Genomic DNA, 17,207 nt, shown 5'->3' on the forward strand with positions numbered 1-17,207 from the left:
AATGCTCATCCCTAGTGTTCCTCCCCCTGAGATGTGCCAGTGGAGAAGGGCACTTCTGTCATGACACAAAGCTGACATGGAGCTGTGATCATGAGAATGAGATCACACTTTCCCCCATGTCACTTACAACACTCTCTGGAGTCTCCCCATAAAGACCATAAAGAGTGTTAGGCTTCCTCTACAGTTTACAAACCCTTTGCTGAACTTTACCCTCGTGTGTTTCTTGTTGCAAGGCAAGGAGTGGACCATGCACTTAGGAGCAAAGCTCAGTTAGGCCGCAGCCTCCGTGTTAGTGCCGTGTGTTCTTGTGCAGACTCTCCTTGGGTCTGCTGTTCTGGAGGGGCCAGGCAGGTTTCTGAGGGTTCCTGGCACTGATATTTCATTGCTGTTGTAAATAGGAAGAAGACAACAAAATCTTGTGTCAGCCCTTTGCTACTAATACTTCTTGGACATCTTTCTAATTAGGCACCGAGAGTTTCTTGAGCATGGGCAGGGACAGGACCTTGTGGATAGAGATAGTATATACTGGAAAGGGCAGACGGTCACAGGGGTGTGTATACCTCTGACAGGGCCTCATTTGATGTGTTCCACACAAGAAGATTCCACACAGGAAGATTCTTGCTCTGCAACCAATTTGCTTTTGGGCCAAAGGGACTTGTAGGCATGTTTCTGAATCCCTTCTGTTTCTGGGCCATGACCTGGTCTCTGATTTCTGAAAATGATCCTTCTTGGGCTTTGGCTTAACAGCTCCTTTGTAATTCTTCAAAGCTTATCTTTCCTCTTTGGTCAGTTATGGCTAGATAGCTCTGACTTCTTGATCTGGTTCAGCCATTTTACAGACAGGCAGGATGGCAAAGTCGGGAGAGGGGAAATGAGTTACCCAGGACCTCACAACTGCTCAGTGATAAAGCCACGATCTCAGTACAGCACATTATGTCTTAAGCTGTTCATTGAAAATTTTCCTCTGGAACTAAAAAATGAGAGTTTGGTAATGACACGGGGACCTTGGAGCCAAATCTCCTCACCAGTAGTTAATTATCTGTGGCTCGTTAGGCAAAGTCACTTCACCTCCCCTTCGGACCTCAACTCAGACTGAGAATGACCAGGTCCTGACCAAGTCATTTTAAAAACTGCTTCTTCCTCTTCCTGGCATGCAAACATGACAGGGACATTTGAATCCTCCTTCACAGAGATTGTACCTCTCAAAAGCACAGAGAACGCTGGTTAATAGTTTGATTCCTTATTGGGGAATTACTTCCCAAAGTCTCAACTACTTTTAATACAGTAAAATTTAATTGCATTCTTATAAATGAAGGACCTGCCCTTGAGAGTGATGTGAATGGTATTTCAAGATGGTTGAAGACATGACCCTGAGGAATTTACCATCCCCTGGCCTTTATTTAAATCCTCCATTTTAAGGATTATTGATTAGAAGTTTAAAAGTTTAAATTTTGCTGTCCTAACATGATTTTACAGCTTCCGTTCTCTTTCTTGCTAAGAGGAAACAGTAATGTGTTAATTATAGTTAGCATCATTACAAAAGTTAGTCTGCCATTAATATGTATTCTGGAAGTATGTAGGGTGTGTGTGCATGCATGTGTGCATGTGTGCATGTGTGTGTGTGTGTGTGTGTGTGTGTGTGTGTGTGTGTGTGCAGGTGTGTGTGATGATAGGTCAGAGAAAACCCTTGGGTTCTGGCCCTCCACTTGCATATATATTAAGACACAGTCTCCTGTTGCTGTCAGGATGGTATCCTATGAGTGACTGTCCTGTCTTTATCTCCCATCTTGCTACAGAAATACAGGACTTACGGATGTGTGCTTCTGTACTATGCTTTATGATGGTTCTGAGGATTTAGGTCAGACCCTCATTCTTGTGTGGAAAGTGCTTTTCTCACTGAGCCATCTCTCAGCCCCTTCCCATTCCTCAGTGTAGAGTGGTGCAGTCGAATTGTGGTGCTCTTTCCACCTCGGCTCCTTATGTGCTGAGATCCCACCTGTGAATGGCTTTAATATGTAATTCTTTATGGCATTGGGAATGCATCCCTCCCGTTGGCATGAGGATGTCAGTGGAGGGCCCTTGCACTGCTGTCTACAAGGCCAGGCACTGATTCAGAATCCTTGTCAGTAGGGCTGGAGGCAAGGTTTATATTCTTATTGAAGTTGCTTTGCTTCTTTTCATACATCTAATCTTTGAAGTGTTCATATCCAAATCTATACAAATCACCTTGGGGGGGCATAGGTCATATGGTGCTTCTATGTTATATGTTGCCTTCCATGCTGACTTACTGGATGATAAAATGAGCATCATGCAGGAGTGCACAGTTCCTAAGCCACCTAAGCTGTTAACAGTACAATATGGACCTGGTCCCAGGAGAATATTCTCGTACAGCCTCTGGGTTGCACGTGGGAAGGGAACAGCTCCAGGTTATCCTTGACACATATTTGTCTTCTGTGCTATTTCTGATTTCACTCACAAGCACTGGGCTCAAGTTACTGTCATCTTGTGTCCCTAACTTCTGGGTGGAGATGTTTGATAGGTTAACAGAGAAGCAGACACCAAGATAGATGCTTTTCTCTTTCACTCCATCCCTCTGTCTCAGACTTCCATCCTTAATGGGAACATTACTACACACACATGTGTAATTTTAGTCTTTTATGGTTTGAAAATGACACACTGCCGAGGTGGCGTTTCCTGTGTTTTGCGTCACCCTGCCAGCAGGAAATTACTGCACATATCTGTCTGAACACCACACTAGCACCATGTCCTGACCCCCATACGCATACAACCACATCTACAGAGATGGGCTGTTTTTTCTTAACCGCCACCACATCTTATGATTCTCAGCTGCTTCTTTTTAAGTAAAGACAGTTTTCACTGAAGAATTAGCTTCCAGGACTTCTGGTGGCGTTTTCCATGAAAGCAAAATCCTGGGGGCTACAGCATTCAGGGAGTTTCACAGGCATTTCCTTTTTGTTCTCAGAGTAGTGGAGTTCAACCCCCTTCAACAGATGGGGAAATGGAATAGAATAGAGTAAACAGCCTGCAAGATGACAGTCTTGCTCATCCACCAGCAAAGCCTGGGTGCTTTCCTACTCTTTGCTGAATCTCAGGAGACTGTAGGGATCTGTGATGTGCCCACATCCCCCTACATGTATTTCTTATCATTTTAAGGGACATTTCAGTTCACTTTAAAAAATATTTTATTTTCATGTGCACTGGTGTTTTCCTGTATGCATGTCCATGTGAGACTGTCAGATCTACTAGGTAGTTGTGAGCTGCCATGTGGGTGCTGGGAATTGAACCCAGGTCCTCTGGAAGAGCAGCCAGTGCTTTTAACCACTGAACCATCTCTCCAGCCCCTTTAGTTCACTTTCTTTCTAGGTCTGTTGATTTCCAGACTCTCCATCAGTGCGTGAGTCCCTTGGTAGAAAGAATAAAGTGTGACAACTACCTAAGAATCCAAAGTCTTGCTAGGCTTTCACAGGCAGTACAGGAGAGCAGAAAATCAAACTAACTTCTAGGCCCGGCCCTGTGCTACCCTGGGCAAGACTTTTAACTTCTCTGGACTTGAATCATCCCATTTAGAAAATGAGGTCATTTTTAAGTCATAGAATCTTACCATCTTTCCCAGAATATATTGGGGGTTGGGGTGGGATTGAAAGACAGAAAGAGAGAGATGAAATTACATGCTTGTGCAAGCAGACTGTGTGGAAGTTAAACATGGAGGCCTGTGCACTGGAGTGACCCACAGCCTGTGTGCTGCTTGTATATGCACCAGGGCCTTGCATCCGGTTATTAAGATGAGAGGAGATCAAGGTTATAAAGACCTCCAAAGGCTCTATTGCAAAATACTTTTCAACTGACAAAAACAACTAGGTGCTTGCTCTGAAAGGCTGACAGGACGGTGGCCTTTCTGGGCTGAGTGATGTTTTCCCGCCCACCTGCCCACCAGCAGGCATCTTCTCTATGCTAATGTGCATGTGTAGAGAGGGTGGTGGGCAGAAGCAGAGTTAATGCCAAGAAATCTACCTTTTTGCCCCTCAGCTAGATGGTACATCAATTAGAAAATCCAGGGCTACATGGCTCATTCAATTGTAGCTCAGAAGAAAGGAAACATAACAGAACTATTAGAAGAGAAGATTTTGGTACCATCACAGTGGGGCTATTCAAATGACTGAAATTTTTATGAACTTAGTTCTGATGTTACACACATAGAGTCATCTACAGAATGTTACAAGTGACCTCAATAGGAAAAAAGAGAGAGAATATTAAAACCAGTAGCAATAATCATCTTAGAAAATGCAAAAGTGGCCCTCACTAAATTTGAAAGAATTCTCATTCTTTTGCCACTTTCAAACACAAGAGCCAGCAACCCTGTCCTTACCACAGTGCTGACTAATCGCTTCTGGAGCCATGTGTCTCTGAGGGCATGACTCACATAGCCTCTGTGCCATTTGTGCATACACTGGGGCCTTGCAGATGCTTATGAAGATGAGAGAAGACCAAGGCTGCAAAGACCTCCAAAAGCTCTATTGCAAAGTACTTTTTGGTTAGCAAAAACAATCTCATGAAAAGAAACTGGGAGTCACTGCTGTGAGGGTTTGTGGTACACCAATAGGTTACCATATGTCATGGTGTGTTTTTTCCTGTTCTGAGGAGAGATGTGTAGTCGTACCTCATCAGAAACCCTGCCACCATGATGGCTTCCAGTCCCCTGAAACTTGGCAGTGATGGGATCTTCATTATATCTTTTCTTATTCAGACCACGGTGGCTGTTGAACACTTAATTGTTCAATGATTTAGTTAACAAACAGCTACTGGGTATCAATCTCTTGCCAGTCTCTGTGCTTCATGGTGGAACTATAAATTGAATAGGGATGTAAGCCTTGTCTTTAAGGAGTTTGTAGCCTCCAATGATGACTGGCTGAAAGAGATAATGGAGCCTAGGAAAACTGTGTGGATGTGGAAGGGGAGGTATTGTGGGAACAAGAAAAAGGGCAATGTGTCTTTGTGGTGCTCAGGCTTGGTCTGAAGAAGCAGCAGCAGGAGGAATGTGCTGGACAAAAAAGCCATACAAAGACATCCAGAGGTCATCAGCCTCTTTACAAGAGCTGGGCACTGCTAAATACAACCAGGCAAGCATGCCAGTGAATTATCTCAAAAGTCTTCAAGAGGAGGTCTGATCCTCCCCAACTTTATAAGCAAAAAGACTGAAATGTAGCATGGTCCACTACCCTGTCCATTGTCATGTTTGGGTGGAATTTGAGTAAGGCTTTGTTTTGGTTCTGTTTGGAAGAACCTCCATAGTCTTCCAGCCAGACATTTCCACCACTAATACATACAGATAACAGGAGCAGTGTCAGGAACAATAAGTTCAGTATGCTGGCAACTGGGGCTTAGGAGTGTCTTCTGGGAAATAAATCCAAAGAGTCAGTCTGAAGTCAGGTGGTCAGTGGTCTCATATGACATCTGCCTCTGCAAGCACATTGTGTTTAAAGCAAATATATATATTGAATGAAGGCCCTCCTTCCAAGAGCCCAGTCTGACTATGAAAAGGTGGATTTGTTTTACTTCTGTAACTAGACAGAACTGTGGTCCTGCTGGGAGAAGAAAAATTAAGAACTACCACCAGCAGCTCACCGAGGACTGTCTGCTTGGTCAAAGCCTTAGGCAATGAGTAACTATCAGAAGTACTGATTCTTTGGTGGCTCAGGGCTGGGAACTAATGACACTGTCCCTGTCAGGATTTGTAGATCGACTGTTGTGACAATGTGTGACTAAGGAATTGATGAACACTTCTTCCTTGGTGATTGGGAGAGGCAATTCTAGACATATATTCAGTAGACAAAGAACCATTTCCTTGAAGCATACTTAAGAAAGAAGGAGGTATCTTTGCCAGGCCAGGGCAACCACCCTTCCAGTTCCTTCCCCATTGTATCTGTGTGCAGTCCTCATCCCCAGCCCAACAATTACGAGCCCCATTCGCTTTACCTGGCTAAGACAGCCATGCCCATAGACGTCTAAGCTTGAATGAACCCATTTGGATTTGTGCAACACATTGTCTCTCAAGAGTTCTAAGTTTCCCAAGTGCTTTTCATTGGATGTTACTGAGTATATCTCTAAGAGGACAAGGGGACAGGTTTGGAATTCTTATTTTACTCACTAGAAAGATGCAAAGGTTAAACAACTCATTGATTAGAACACCATTTTCCACAACCAACAGAAACTAGGGATGCTTTAGGACAGCACCAGTACGTTTGTTATTTGGGTTTCAGTTGTTTGGTGAGCATGAATGATTATGGTAACTTTAAAAAAAAACAATGTCTGCGCTCATGGGACTTGCCTGTACCTCCCCCGTTTAGCTTGCCTCAGCACACAGATCATCATGCCCCATCGCCATCCAGGATAGTCTCTGAAAAGCTCATTTTATGAGAAGGGAAGAGCCTGGGAATGGTTTGTCACACACTAGTTGTCCAACCAATGCTTAATAGGCCCTTGGCATGTGCAGGGATGGGCTATGTGTTTTAACACACTTCCAGGGGAAACCCTATGAGATGGGGTATTTTCCCCATTTTAGAGCTGAGGGAAAAAGCCAGGGACACTTTCTCCATTACTCCTCTCAAGTGTGTCCATTTGAATAGAGAAGAATGCAACTAGGAAATGGTTCCACTCTTGAGAAATGTCAGGCAGAGAGGATAAGAGCACTGGCTGCTCTCTCTTAGCACCCGTGAGCAGTTCATGTCTATTGTGCATTTACTTACACACAAAACATTCAAACACAGAACGATAAAGTCATTTAAAAAAACATGCTTGACATTTCTGATTCATTTATTAGTCAAAGCAGAACATTTATAAGTCATCTTGGATGTTTGTGGCACATGAATTAGGAAGAGCTTCATTTTGCTTGTGCATTTACAAATTTCTTCACACACAATCACAGCGAACTTGTTTGTTTATTGTGCATTTTCAGACAAGTAAAGTTCTTTTCCCTTTGCAGACACTTGCCTGAAAAAATTAAGGATGACCAACAACTAAAGAACATGAGTGGCCAATGGTTTTATGAAGCTAAGGCAAAAAGACACAAGGACAAAATCCATGGTGCTGACATCATCAGAGCATCCATGAGAAGGAAGAGACTCCCAGCGGCAGGTGAGGTCACAGCTGACATTTGTTTAGGAAGGAGGGTGGGGAAGGGTATGAGACTCTTCACTGAAATCTGCTGAAGGAAATCAATTGTGGCTATGCTCTGCATAGTGTATGCCCTTCTCAGTCAAAATCCTCTTGCCTTGAATTTGGATGGATGAAGGCAGGGCTAAGTGCATGGCTGTAGAGGAAGACAGCTGTTTGGGTACCACTTTATAATGTAGTAGCCTTGGTGCCTGGCGATTATATGCATGCCTTTCTTTAGCTGTGTGTGTGCATACATGTGCAAGCATGCACACAGCATGTGTATGTGTCACTGTAAGCATGTACATGCACAGCTGTGTGAAACCAGGTTTCATATTCAATGATCTTGACACATGATTCTTCTTTAAGCAGCCAAACAGATCACTTAAATGACGATAAGAGTTTATTTATAATTCTCTTTATTTCACCACTTCATATTGTCTGTGTGTTTACAAATTTCTATCTAAGTAGTTTCTATTTAACCCAAGATCAATCGTTGTAAATCTCTGGGTCTAGATTACAGACAAAGAAAAATATCATCTTTAAAGCATTAATATATATTGATTGTTAATTATCTATTTTTAACTGTAGAAATAATTTTGTAAGGTATGTATAATTTTCCTATAAACTTTATTGGGCAACTAGGGTTAACCTGCCAAAGGTCATAGTATTGCTAAATAGCAGAGCTTGGACTGAAAAATCTTTGGACTGTGGCACACTTATTACTGATAACTTTTGACCTCCAAGCATGTAAAGTGTGCTGACTGCAGCTCTCCTGGTTTCCAAGCATACTCAGGCCATGAGAAATCTTGGGTGGTACTGGCTAGTACTGTGATTCTATTTGTAATCGAAGATACTAGACATTTCTGTGGCAAGACCAATAGGGGATAGATTGCACCTTGAAATGCATTTAGAAATTGGAAGCCCCAATATTGTCCCATCTTAACACCAAATAAACATATCCTTGACACATACAATGTGGCCTTAGGCAATTTTCTTGAGCTTTTTAATTTCCAATTTCCAAATTTATAAACGTGGACGACAACTTTCACCATATAGGATAATGTCCACAAAGAACTTAGCACAGTTCTTGGTCACTACTCATCACTCAGCTGATGCTAATTACAGAGATTCAGGTAGAGAAGGCAGGGAATCTTCCTGAAGACATGGCACAGAGGTTTTATGGGGGTGATGACACTTAAGCAGGATGCAGTGAAGAACTTAGAATTTGGACTTGTGGACAGACTTATGAGGCAGGAGAGGCCCTGGAGAGGGACATCCTAAATTAAGGTCATTTGTTTACCTTTGTACCACAGAGTCAAGCATTGTATTTAGCCGGTTATAGGCACTGAGTAAATGCTTGCTAAGGATCCCACTCTGAGCATCTCTTGGCTAAGGATATCCAGTCTTGGATCCACTTCAGGTCAGATTAACCTAAAGGCAGTTAGAACTTTGCTTCAGTGGTCTCTAGGGTACCTGTACCTTTAAAGGTCCACCTATCCTTTTAGGAGACTGGGAAGCAGGGATCTGAAATCAGGGAGATCTACTAACTTCTCTCGCAGTTATAGTTTAGGTCCTGAGACCCAGTGACCGTCATGGCAGTTGGGAGTCCTGAGGTTCAGATTTGAGCCCCTGTGGATAGGAGCCAATGCGAGCAGTATAGAGCGTAGCAATGAGAGGTGACCTTTCTATCCTTATTGTTCCCTGTTTCAGCTGAGCAGAAGAAGGACACAGCAATGAGGACAAAGGAGAGCTGGGTGAATAATGTCAACAAAGACGCTTCCCTTCCCCCAGAGCTAGCTGTTGTGGAAGAGCCAGCAGATGACACAGGTCCAGCAGGCCCAAGGTATGACCCAACTTGTGGGTTTCATGGCTCAATGTGTTGTTCAGGCAAAGGTGGGCGTGGGGTACAGAGGCAGGACAGGACGGGAGTCCTAGGTGTGAGGACGGGTGATGGTTGGGGGAGCTCTGGACTCCAGTGGGAATGGAATCTAGAAAAGTTTCTTTCCTAGCTTTCAGAATTTCCAATAAATCTCAGTCTTGGAGTCAAAATGTTAAATGGTTGTTTCTTCCAATATCAGGAGTGGCGGTTTTCATTTGTACTAAAGATTTTCTTAAGGTAAAGTAAAGGAGTGTATGAGTGCTACAGTTCATTTCAGGGGACAGATGACCCCTGATCACATGGTTACATCTGGCGCAATGCCAGGCAATACAGATAGGATTGATAAGACCGATCAGAACTGGCTCTCATGGATGCAGAACAGTGGGCATGTCATACACAGCAAATGCTCCTTTAAAATGCATTCTCTTCTGTATTCCAGTATTGACTTTTCGATGCTTTTATTCAAAAGTTTTGGATGACATTTGTTGACTTTTATAGGAGGTAACCAGCTGTGGGACTATGTTGCTTCAAAACTTTGGGAACTTGTTGAGTTGCTTTTAGGTACTTAAAGGTATTCTCCTTACCATATTTTTCTTCAGGTCACAGTTAATGCCTTTTGGTAGGGAGAGCAATTGTGTTTTACCTCTACTGTCTCAGTGGAGCCTCATACTGGCATGAAGACCATGTCTTTGGTGGTGGGACACACTGAGTTTAGGTCTGAGACCAAGGCACTGTGGAAGCAGATATTTCCAACAGTCTAAAGTCAAAGAATGATGGGCGTCTAAGATAGCTACCAATGAGCTGAAGGGGTTTGCAACCCCATAAGAAGAACAACAATATCAACCAACCAGACACTCCAGAGCTCCAAGGGACTAAATCACCAACCAAAGAGCACACATGGAGGGACCCATGGCTCCAGCTGCATATGTAGCAGAGGATGGCATTGTGGGGCATCAGTGGGAGGAGAGGTCCTTGTTCCTGTGAAGGTTCATACCCCATGTAGGGAAATGTCAAGGCAGGGAGGTGGGAAGGAGTGGGGGGAGCACCCTCATAGAAGCAGGGGGAGATAGTGCATTTCTGGAGGGGAAACCAGGAAAGGGGATAACATTTTGAAATGTAAAAAAAAAAAATCCAATAAAAGAAAAAAATGTTAAAAAAAAAAAGACAGCTACCAATGGGCATTTCAGAGTTGACTATGAGTAAGTCACACAGGTGAGAAATGAAATACTGACTCAAATAAGGTGTCTGTTAATTAACTATTTTCCATGAGTAATGAGCTTTACCATTTTCCTTCTGGTTGATATGTGATCTTAAAGTAATGCCAACTTAATTTCTTAAGCCTTCCACCAATATATAACAAGACAAATACTCCCTTAACCGCGGTTATTAGGAAACCAAATAGCTAGAAAGTGTAGAATACTTTTTAAAAGTAATTACTTTTTTTTAGCATGCCAACCACAGTTTTACTCCCCTCCCCACCTCCCAGTATTGTCCCCCATCCTACCCCACCATTGAGTCCTCCTTCATTCTTTTTTTTTAAAAAAGGGCAGACCTCTCATGGATATAAACCAAACAGCATGGCAGGTTGCAGTAAGACTAGGTGTATCCTCTCCTATTAAGGCTAGAAAGGCATACCAGTAGGAGGAAAGGGACCCAAAGGCAGGCAAAGTCAGAGACAGCTCCTGCTCCCACAAGAAGACCAAGATACACAACTGTAACATATGTGCTGTAGGTTCCATGTAGGCTCCCTGGTTGGTGATTCAGTCACTGGGAGCCATTATGGGCCTAAGATTCTGTGGGTTTTCTTGTGGTGTTCTTGATGCCTCTAGCTTCTACAATTCTTCCTTTGTCTCTTCCTTAGGATGCCTCGAGCCTAACCTATGGTTTGACTGCAGGTCTCTGTCTCTGTTCCCATCAGTTTCTGGGTAAAACCTCCCTGGTGACAATACATGTAGAACTCTTACCATAGCTCACAGCATGTAGTAAGCATGCTAAGTAGAGATGGTACTCAATGTAGCATTTCAAGAACCTCAGGAACTGGTGATACGCATTCCCCTTGGTGTCCTTTTCAAATTTACTCTTCTCTCATACATTTCATCCTGACCATTGTTTCTGCTTTCTCATCTCTTCCCAGTTTTTCCCCTCTCTCCCCTCTAACCCCAAATCCACTCTACCTTTGCTTCCGTTCAGAAAAAAAGCAGGCCTTTAAGGGATATCAACCAGGCATGGTATATCAAGTTACAATAAGACATTAATACAACAACAACAACAGCAACAACTGAAGCCAAAGCATTAGAAACCCTGGTAGAAAAGACATGGTCATTTAGATACATGACCAAGGTCCTGGGAGCAGATCTTAGAATCTGTGTATGATAGAGGCTGAGGAACATGGAGCACTAACCAGTAGAGGGAATATGAACAACTACAGAAGAAGCAAGAATACAGCTTGGGGCATCAGAGGCAACCACCTCATCCCAATGTTTGATCAAGTGCAGACTTCCTATCCTACTCCCAGGCTCTCACTCCATCTCAAAGGACTTGAGAGGCAAAGCTGCTCAACTCCATTTTGTCATGTCCCCTCAGGATGGAGAGCATTCCCCCATCTTCCTTACTTCCAGGCTAATTCATCTGTGATTTGAACATGCATTGTGTTCTGTGTAGCCTCAGACAGACCTTTTGGATCTTACGTGTGAATTGGAACCAGGTTGCCTCACTAGGATGTTGTGAGAGTAACTGAAATGAAACATGGGAACTGGTCAGCATTTCTTAGGAAGAATAATTGGCACCTCCCAGCTGGCATTACAATTACACTATTATATTACGTGGATTAAGTGTGGCTGAGAAGGCCAGCACGCAGCTGCTAGGCGTTAGCAAGCACACTTTGCTCAGTTAAGGCCAGTTGTGTGAGACGTGGCATGGGTGGTAATCAGTCAGCTGTACTTCCTCCTCTCCGTGTCAGAGGCCACCATTTTTCTTAGAGTCAATCTCCTCCAATGCCACCCACTTATGCTGTTTAACCTTTGTGAACTGGGTGTGTTGAGTGTGTTTTGGGGCCTGTATTTATAGGCCAAGTGGTTTTCAATAGAAATGACTCAGCACCTGTCAATATTTTCTTAGCCAGGCGCGAAGAGTTGGGGGATGGGAGGCTGGGCAGTGCAGTTTCTTAATGAGGCATGGTAACAAGAGCCTTTATTGTGTCGTAGACACGAGACTGTGGGAGCCCACTCATAAAATGCTACGGGTGATCAACAAGCAATAGGACATGGTCAACCACCTGTGTTCTTCATGAGCTCACCTTTGTTTACAGCTGTGGCACTAGGAAGCTCAGAAAGGTTTACAAGCAGAGAACGTTGTTCCCTGAAGAGCAGCTGAGAATCTGGTCCCCAGCAGCTGGAGTCCTGGCCACTAACTTAGCTGGACGGTGTTTGCTGAACTTCAGAAACTGTCGTGGTGTATTTACCACTACACGGTGGAAGGCCTGCTTCCTTTGCTTTCAAATGTGGATTTCCAAATATCACAGGCTGATGCTTTCTGTAAAACATTAAATGTAAAAGAACACAGTAGGTCACTGTCAACTGGGCATTTTGAAAACTTGCTATAAATGGTCCTGAGCATGCTCAGTCCATGTATTTACATCACCATGAATTAGTGATAAGCAATAAGCGCATCATGGGTCACTGGCCCATGAACCCCACATCAATAGCATAGCATATCCCCTCCTAAAATCATCGCTGAGCACGTATACACAACAAGCCATAGGACATAGCTTAGTCAAAGTGAAGCATACAGAATAAAGACCAGAGAAGCTCTTCCCTCTGTATGTCAGAGCCCTGCCCATAAGTGAAGTGTAATATATCCTGTCTGGCATGGGAAGCCAATCTTTGTTATCTAAGATAATAATGTGTTCCCTGAAACAAGTCTGAAGCCCTGGGTATCACCGCGAATCTAATAGGTGTCTACTGACCAGAGCCTCTGATGTCTCTGCTACAGGCACTTCTTTAGCTCAAATGAACCTAGAAAAGGGTGGACCTTTTAATTTCTGTCTGTCTGTCTGCTTGCCTGCCTGCCCCCCACCTCTCTGTGTGTGTGTCTGTCTGTCTGTCTGTCTGTCCGTCTGTCTTCTCCTTTGAGGCCACCTTTGGAGATTACCCTCTGACGGTTTAGAGTTATTCCCTCTCTAGAGCTGCAGAGATACCAACTGAGACATCTAAAATAACAAATACTGCTCAGATGCATTCTAAGCTGCCAATTCTTTTTCTCTTCTAGTCCCTTATCCTCTTCCCTGTCACCCACCCTTCAGATGCCTATCAGTGTCACCCTTTCTCTTGGAGGGATGAATTATATAAAATAAATTATAAAGAATACTTGACTTTCCCCCAGTACTAAGCCTATATACTTATTACTAAGTAATAAGCCTTGGTACTTGGAAGTTTCAATCTCCTTTCTTTTTCTCAACAGTCACCTTCCTGAAATGTGAATACAAACATATTTGTGCCATCCTACTGGGTAGGCCAGGTGGTCCACATCCCTTGTGTAGCAAAAAGAAGTTTTATCCAGGCAAGATTTAGATATCTGAGAGGTCCTTGCCATTGTACCATGAAAGCTTTATTAGAACTGATGGTTTATAAGATTTAAGAGTTGTTTTAAAAACTTCATAAAGGTGAACATCTTCAATCTAGCAAGACAAATTCATAGGAGGACCATGGAAGGTAGTGGTCATCTCAGTGCCTTGATATCTTGTAAGAAAGGGACCCCAAAACTAAATGTCATCCATAGAAGTCAGTAACTACTTTAATTGTAGCCACTTTGACAAATGAGAACCACAGGTAAAAGAGTTAGGACGTATAGGATGCAAAGAAAAAATAGAAGGAAGAGACTATAAATAGGTATGCATGGTGAAGACATAGTCACTAATTCACAAGTTGTCTACACCTACTTGTAGGATATGTATAGGAATAAGGTATTTAAATATGCATCTTTATGAGTCATTGAGAGCACCCATTTAATGTCTTGCATGCATCTAGTAGAGTAAGAAGTTCTTTTAGGGGTACTAGTTCACTTTCCAATCAGTGGTTTATTCCGTCAGTCAACACTCTAAGTATTTGTCACATACAAGGTGGTAGCAGGGAATTCAAAGGTGAATGAGGTTTGCTCCGCCCTGCTCTCAACTTCTAGGAAACCACTCTCTGTAGAAGGGACTGACTATAATAATAGTATTTACTTTTTACGTTTATTAATCCAATGCTGTATATTGAACCCAGGGTATTGTGTATGTTAAACAAGTCCCTTTATTACAGAACTGCAGTCCCAGTGTGGTTTTATTTCATTTTATATTAGAGTCTTACTAAGTCGTCCAAGTTAGCCTTGAACATACTCTGTGGCTTAAGCAGATCTTTAATCAGTGGTTTCCCTGCCATGGTTGTCTGAGTAGTTGGAATTGCAGCCCTTGGCTACAAGGCCTAGTTGGTAGCAGTATTGAAAAGGCAGAACGCAGACAGCAGTACTGATCCTATCCACCATGGGGCTGGGGTGGAGGGATTGCAGAAGTAGTCTGAACATAGTCACATTTAGGATGATTCTTGAAGAATGATAAGGCTGTATTAGATGGGACAGTTGTTTAGATAGGGTGTTCTGAGCTTCCCTGGTTTGCTGGGGAGTGGATGTGGTTTGGTGCAGCAGGTCAGGTACGTGTGGTGGATAAGAGTGTGTAAGGAAGAAGCTAGCAAAGTTTGAATGCAGACCAAGAAGCTAGACTCTTTGTTGTTAATCCATGAGGTGCTACCAAATGATTCTTTTCTCTTTACTTCTTAGAGCAATTTTGTGGTAACTGCATGCAGACCTGGGCTAGATAGTCCAATGGGGGATACTGTAGTACTTTAGGTGAGAGATGGGGAGATACTAATAAGGGAATGGAGTTAGGATAGAATGTGACAGATCCATAGATCATTAGAAAGACACTGTGGTATTTGTTAGGGACACAGACATTCTCAATGATGCACACAGAGCTACTTGAGAGAAGGTCCTCACTATGGTCCTCAGCTCTCTTTCCTCTAGGAAGCAGACAATACCTGAAGAGGGACATTTAGTCCATGAAGTTACTTTTAGTTCTTCCACAGTGCCAAGTAAATAACTTCTGAAATGAATGAAGGTAGGAAGGAAAATGAGTGAATGAGTGAACAAAAGAAAATAATTTATAAGATCCTGAATTATTAAGTAAAGACTAAATGGTGTGGGAGGATATGGGCGAAAAATAAATCAGTAAGTAAATTAATGAACGAATGCAGAGTTTGGACTCCAGGGGTAATAAATAAACAAACAAACAAACAAACAACAACAACAACAATAACAAACAAAAAGAAAGGAGTAGAAAGAAAGAAGAACCTAAAACTATGGGTAACAATGAAATCAGCAGTCTCCAGGTTGCATCGCTTCGCTTTTAAGAACCTCTTTCTTGAGAAGAAGGATGGAGAGAGCATCAGACCTGTCATAGGTCAGCTTATACAGGCACTGTGGTGCTCGGAAGGGCATGAAAGCATCCAGTAACACAAAGTGTACGGGTTGCTTGCATGTGTGGGTTCCTCGGCATTGACAAGCAGACAAAGATGAAGGAGGTTTGAAATGCATATCCTCTTGAATATGCATAACCCTGAGATTGGAGCATTGAGGATGGAAAGCTGGAAATTATGGAGTGAGAGGAGAGGTTGACTGCTCTCAGGATGTGTGTTGTCCATAAGCTACAGTCTCTCTGGAGAACATTTCCCAAATGGGTTGAGGGAGGCTAGCCCTCCCTACGGTATTTCATTCTCTGACACTGGCACATTTTCTTCTGAACTGGAAAAGAATTCAATTATTTCTTCTGAAATAATCAAAAAGGTCAACTTCCCAGCATCCCATTCACCTTTGGTTAGGGAAGAATTAGATGCTGTTTTGTATATTGGTGTAGTGAACCAAAGTGGCAGGCATCTTCCTTCACTCCCTGTGTTTCCCTAATGCTCACTCTGCCACCAACCTCCCCCCTACCCTCTGTGGAAAAAAGAGCCAATAAACCCCAACTTCATCTGCAGCTCTGAAATTCTATTACTTTATCCTAATGATGGCTTTCCAGGATGGCTTTTCTCTGTGTATATCCATCTCCATCTACCAGAAGAGTTAGCTATTCGCTAGAACCCTCAGTAATAGGGTCAGTATAAGAAACCAGCTTGCTCTTGAAGAAAATAGGGATAAGTCAACACATTTGTCCCTCCCCGAGGCCCCTGAAGGCTTGATAGAAAATCCAGTCATAAGAAAACTTCATTTCTAAGACGTCTGGCCCACAGAATCATTTATATCGCGCTCTCAAGAGCTCTTATCAGGTTTTAGATTTACTCCAGTCTGTTATGGTAGTAAAAGCTCTTTAGGCACACCACACTGCCTGCTACTCGGATGGGAATGTGTTGAGCAAGTCTGTAGTGTAGACTGTTCCAGTGTTGAAAGAAGTGTGTGAGCTCACGAAAATACTGCCGACCTGAAGGGCTTAGAGTACATATTCTAACTCACTCCCTTTGTCTCTGGCTTATTTCTTCATATGTTTGTTAATTTTTCGTAGCATCGCTGAGTACCACCACATACCAAGCACAGAGCCAGCCCATGAGGGAGACACATAACAGCAGCCTCCATGGAACTTAATAGCCCCGAAGGAGATAAGGATACTTTTTAAAAATCAAACTAATCACTTACAGAATTTCTTTCTGGTTCTAGAACTAGGACTAATAACTAGTGTTCTAATAATCTTAACATGCCTTTTTTTCCCCCCAAGTGTGACGTCTGGTATCACAGGTCCTTTTTGAAGAATGTGTGGAAGAAGAAAGTTACAAAGCACAGGTTGTGGAACTTGAGTTTCTTCCCAGTTTAAAGATCTCATCAAGAATTTGGGCATGGTGGCTCAGACATTTAATTCCAGCACTTAGGATGCAGAGGCAGGTGGATCTCTGTGAGTACCAGACAAGCCTGGTCTACATAGAGAGTTCCAGAACAGCCAGGGTTACATAATGAGACCCTGTCACAAAACAAAATAAAACAAAACAAAAAACCAAACAAACAACAAACTTCATGTGGAATATACTGAGCGTCTTTTGTGTTCATGACGGAGTCTACCTCTCTCTGGGATGAGTGGGAT

At 42.9% G+C, this 17,207-nt stretch overlaps 1 protein-coding gene across 22 annotated transcripts in view; it reads left to right on the plus strand.

Annotated features, from left to right (window-relative positions):
• Positions 1 to 17,207, plus strand: part of Sytl2 (synaptotagmin-like 2) — a 107,585-nt gene that overhangs the window by 46,963 nt on the left and 43,415 nt on the right. For all 22 annotated transcript variants that reach the window (NM_001108492.2, XM_087570043.1, XM_087570074.1 and 19 more), the window contains 2 exon segments: positions 7,001 to 7,152; positions 8,884 to 9,016. In NM_001108492.2, the coding sequence (NP_001101962.2) occupies positions 7,001 to 7,152; positions 8,884 to 9,016 (285 nt within the window).

The sequence above is a fragment of the Rattus norvegicus genome, chromosome 1 (assembly GCF_021556685.1).
Source record: "Rattus norvegicus strain SHRSP/BbbUtx chromosome 1, alternate assembly SHRSP_T2T, whole genome shotgun sequence".
Taxonomy (NCBI): domain Eukaryota; kingdom Metazoa; phylum Chordata; class Mammalia; order Rodentia; family Muridae; genus Rattus; species Rattus norvegicus.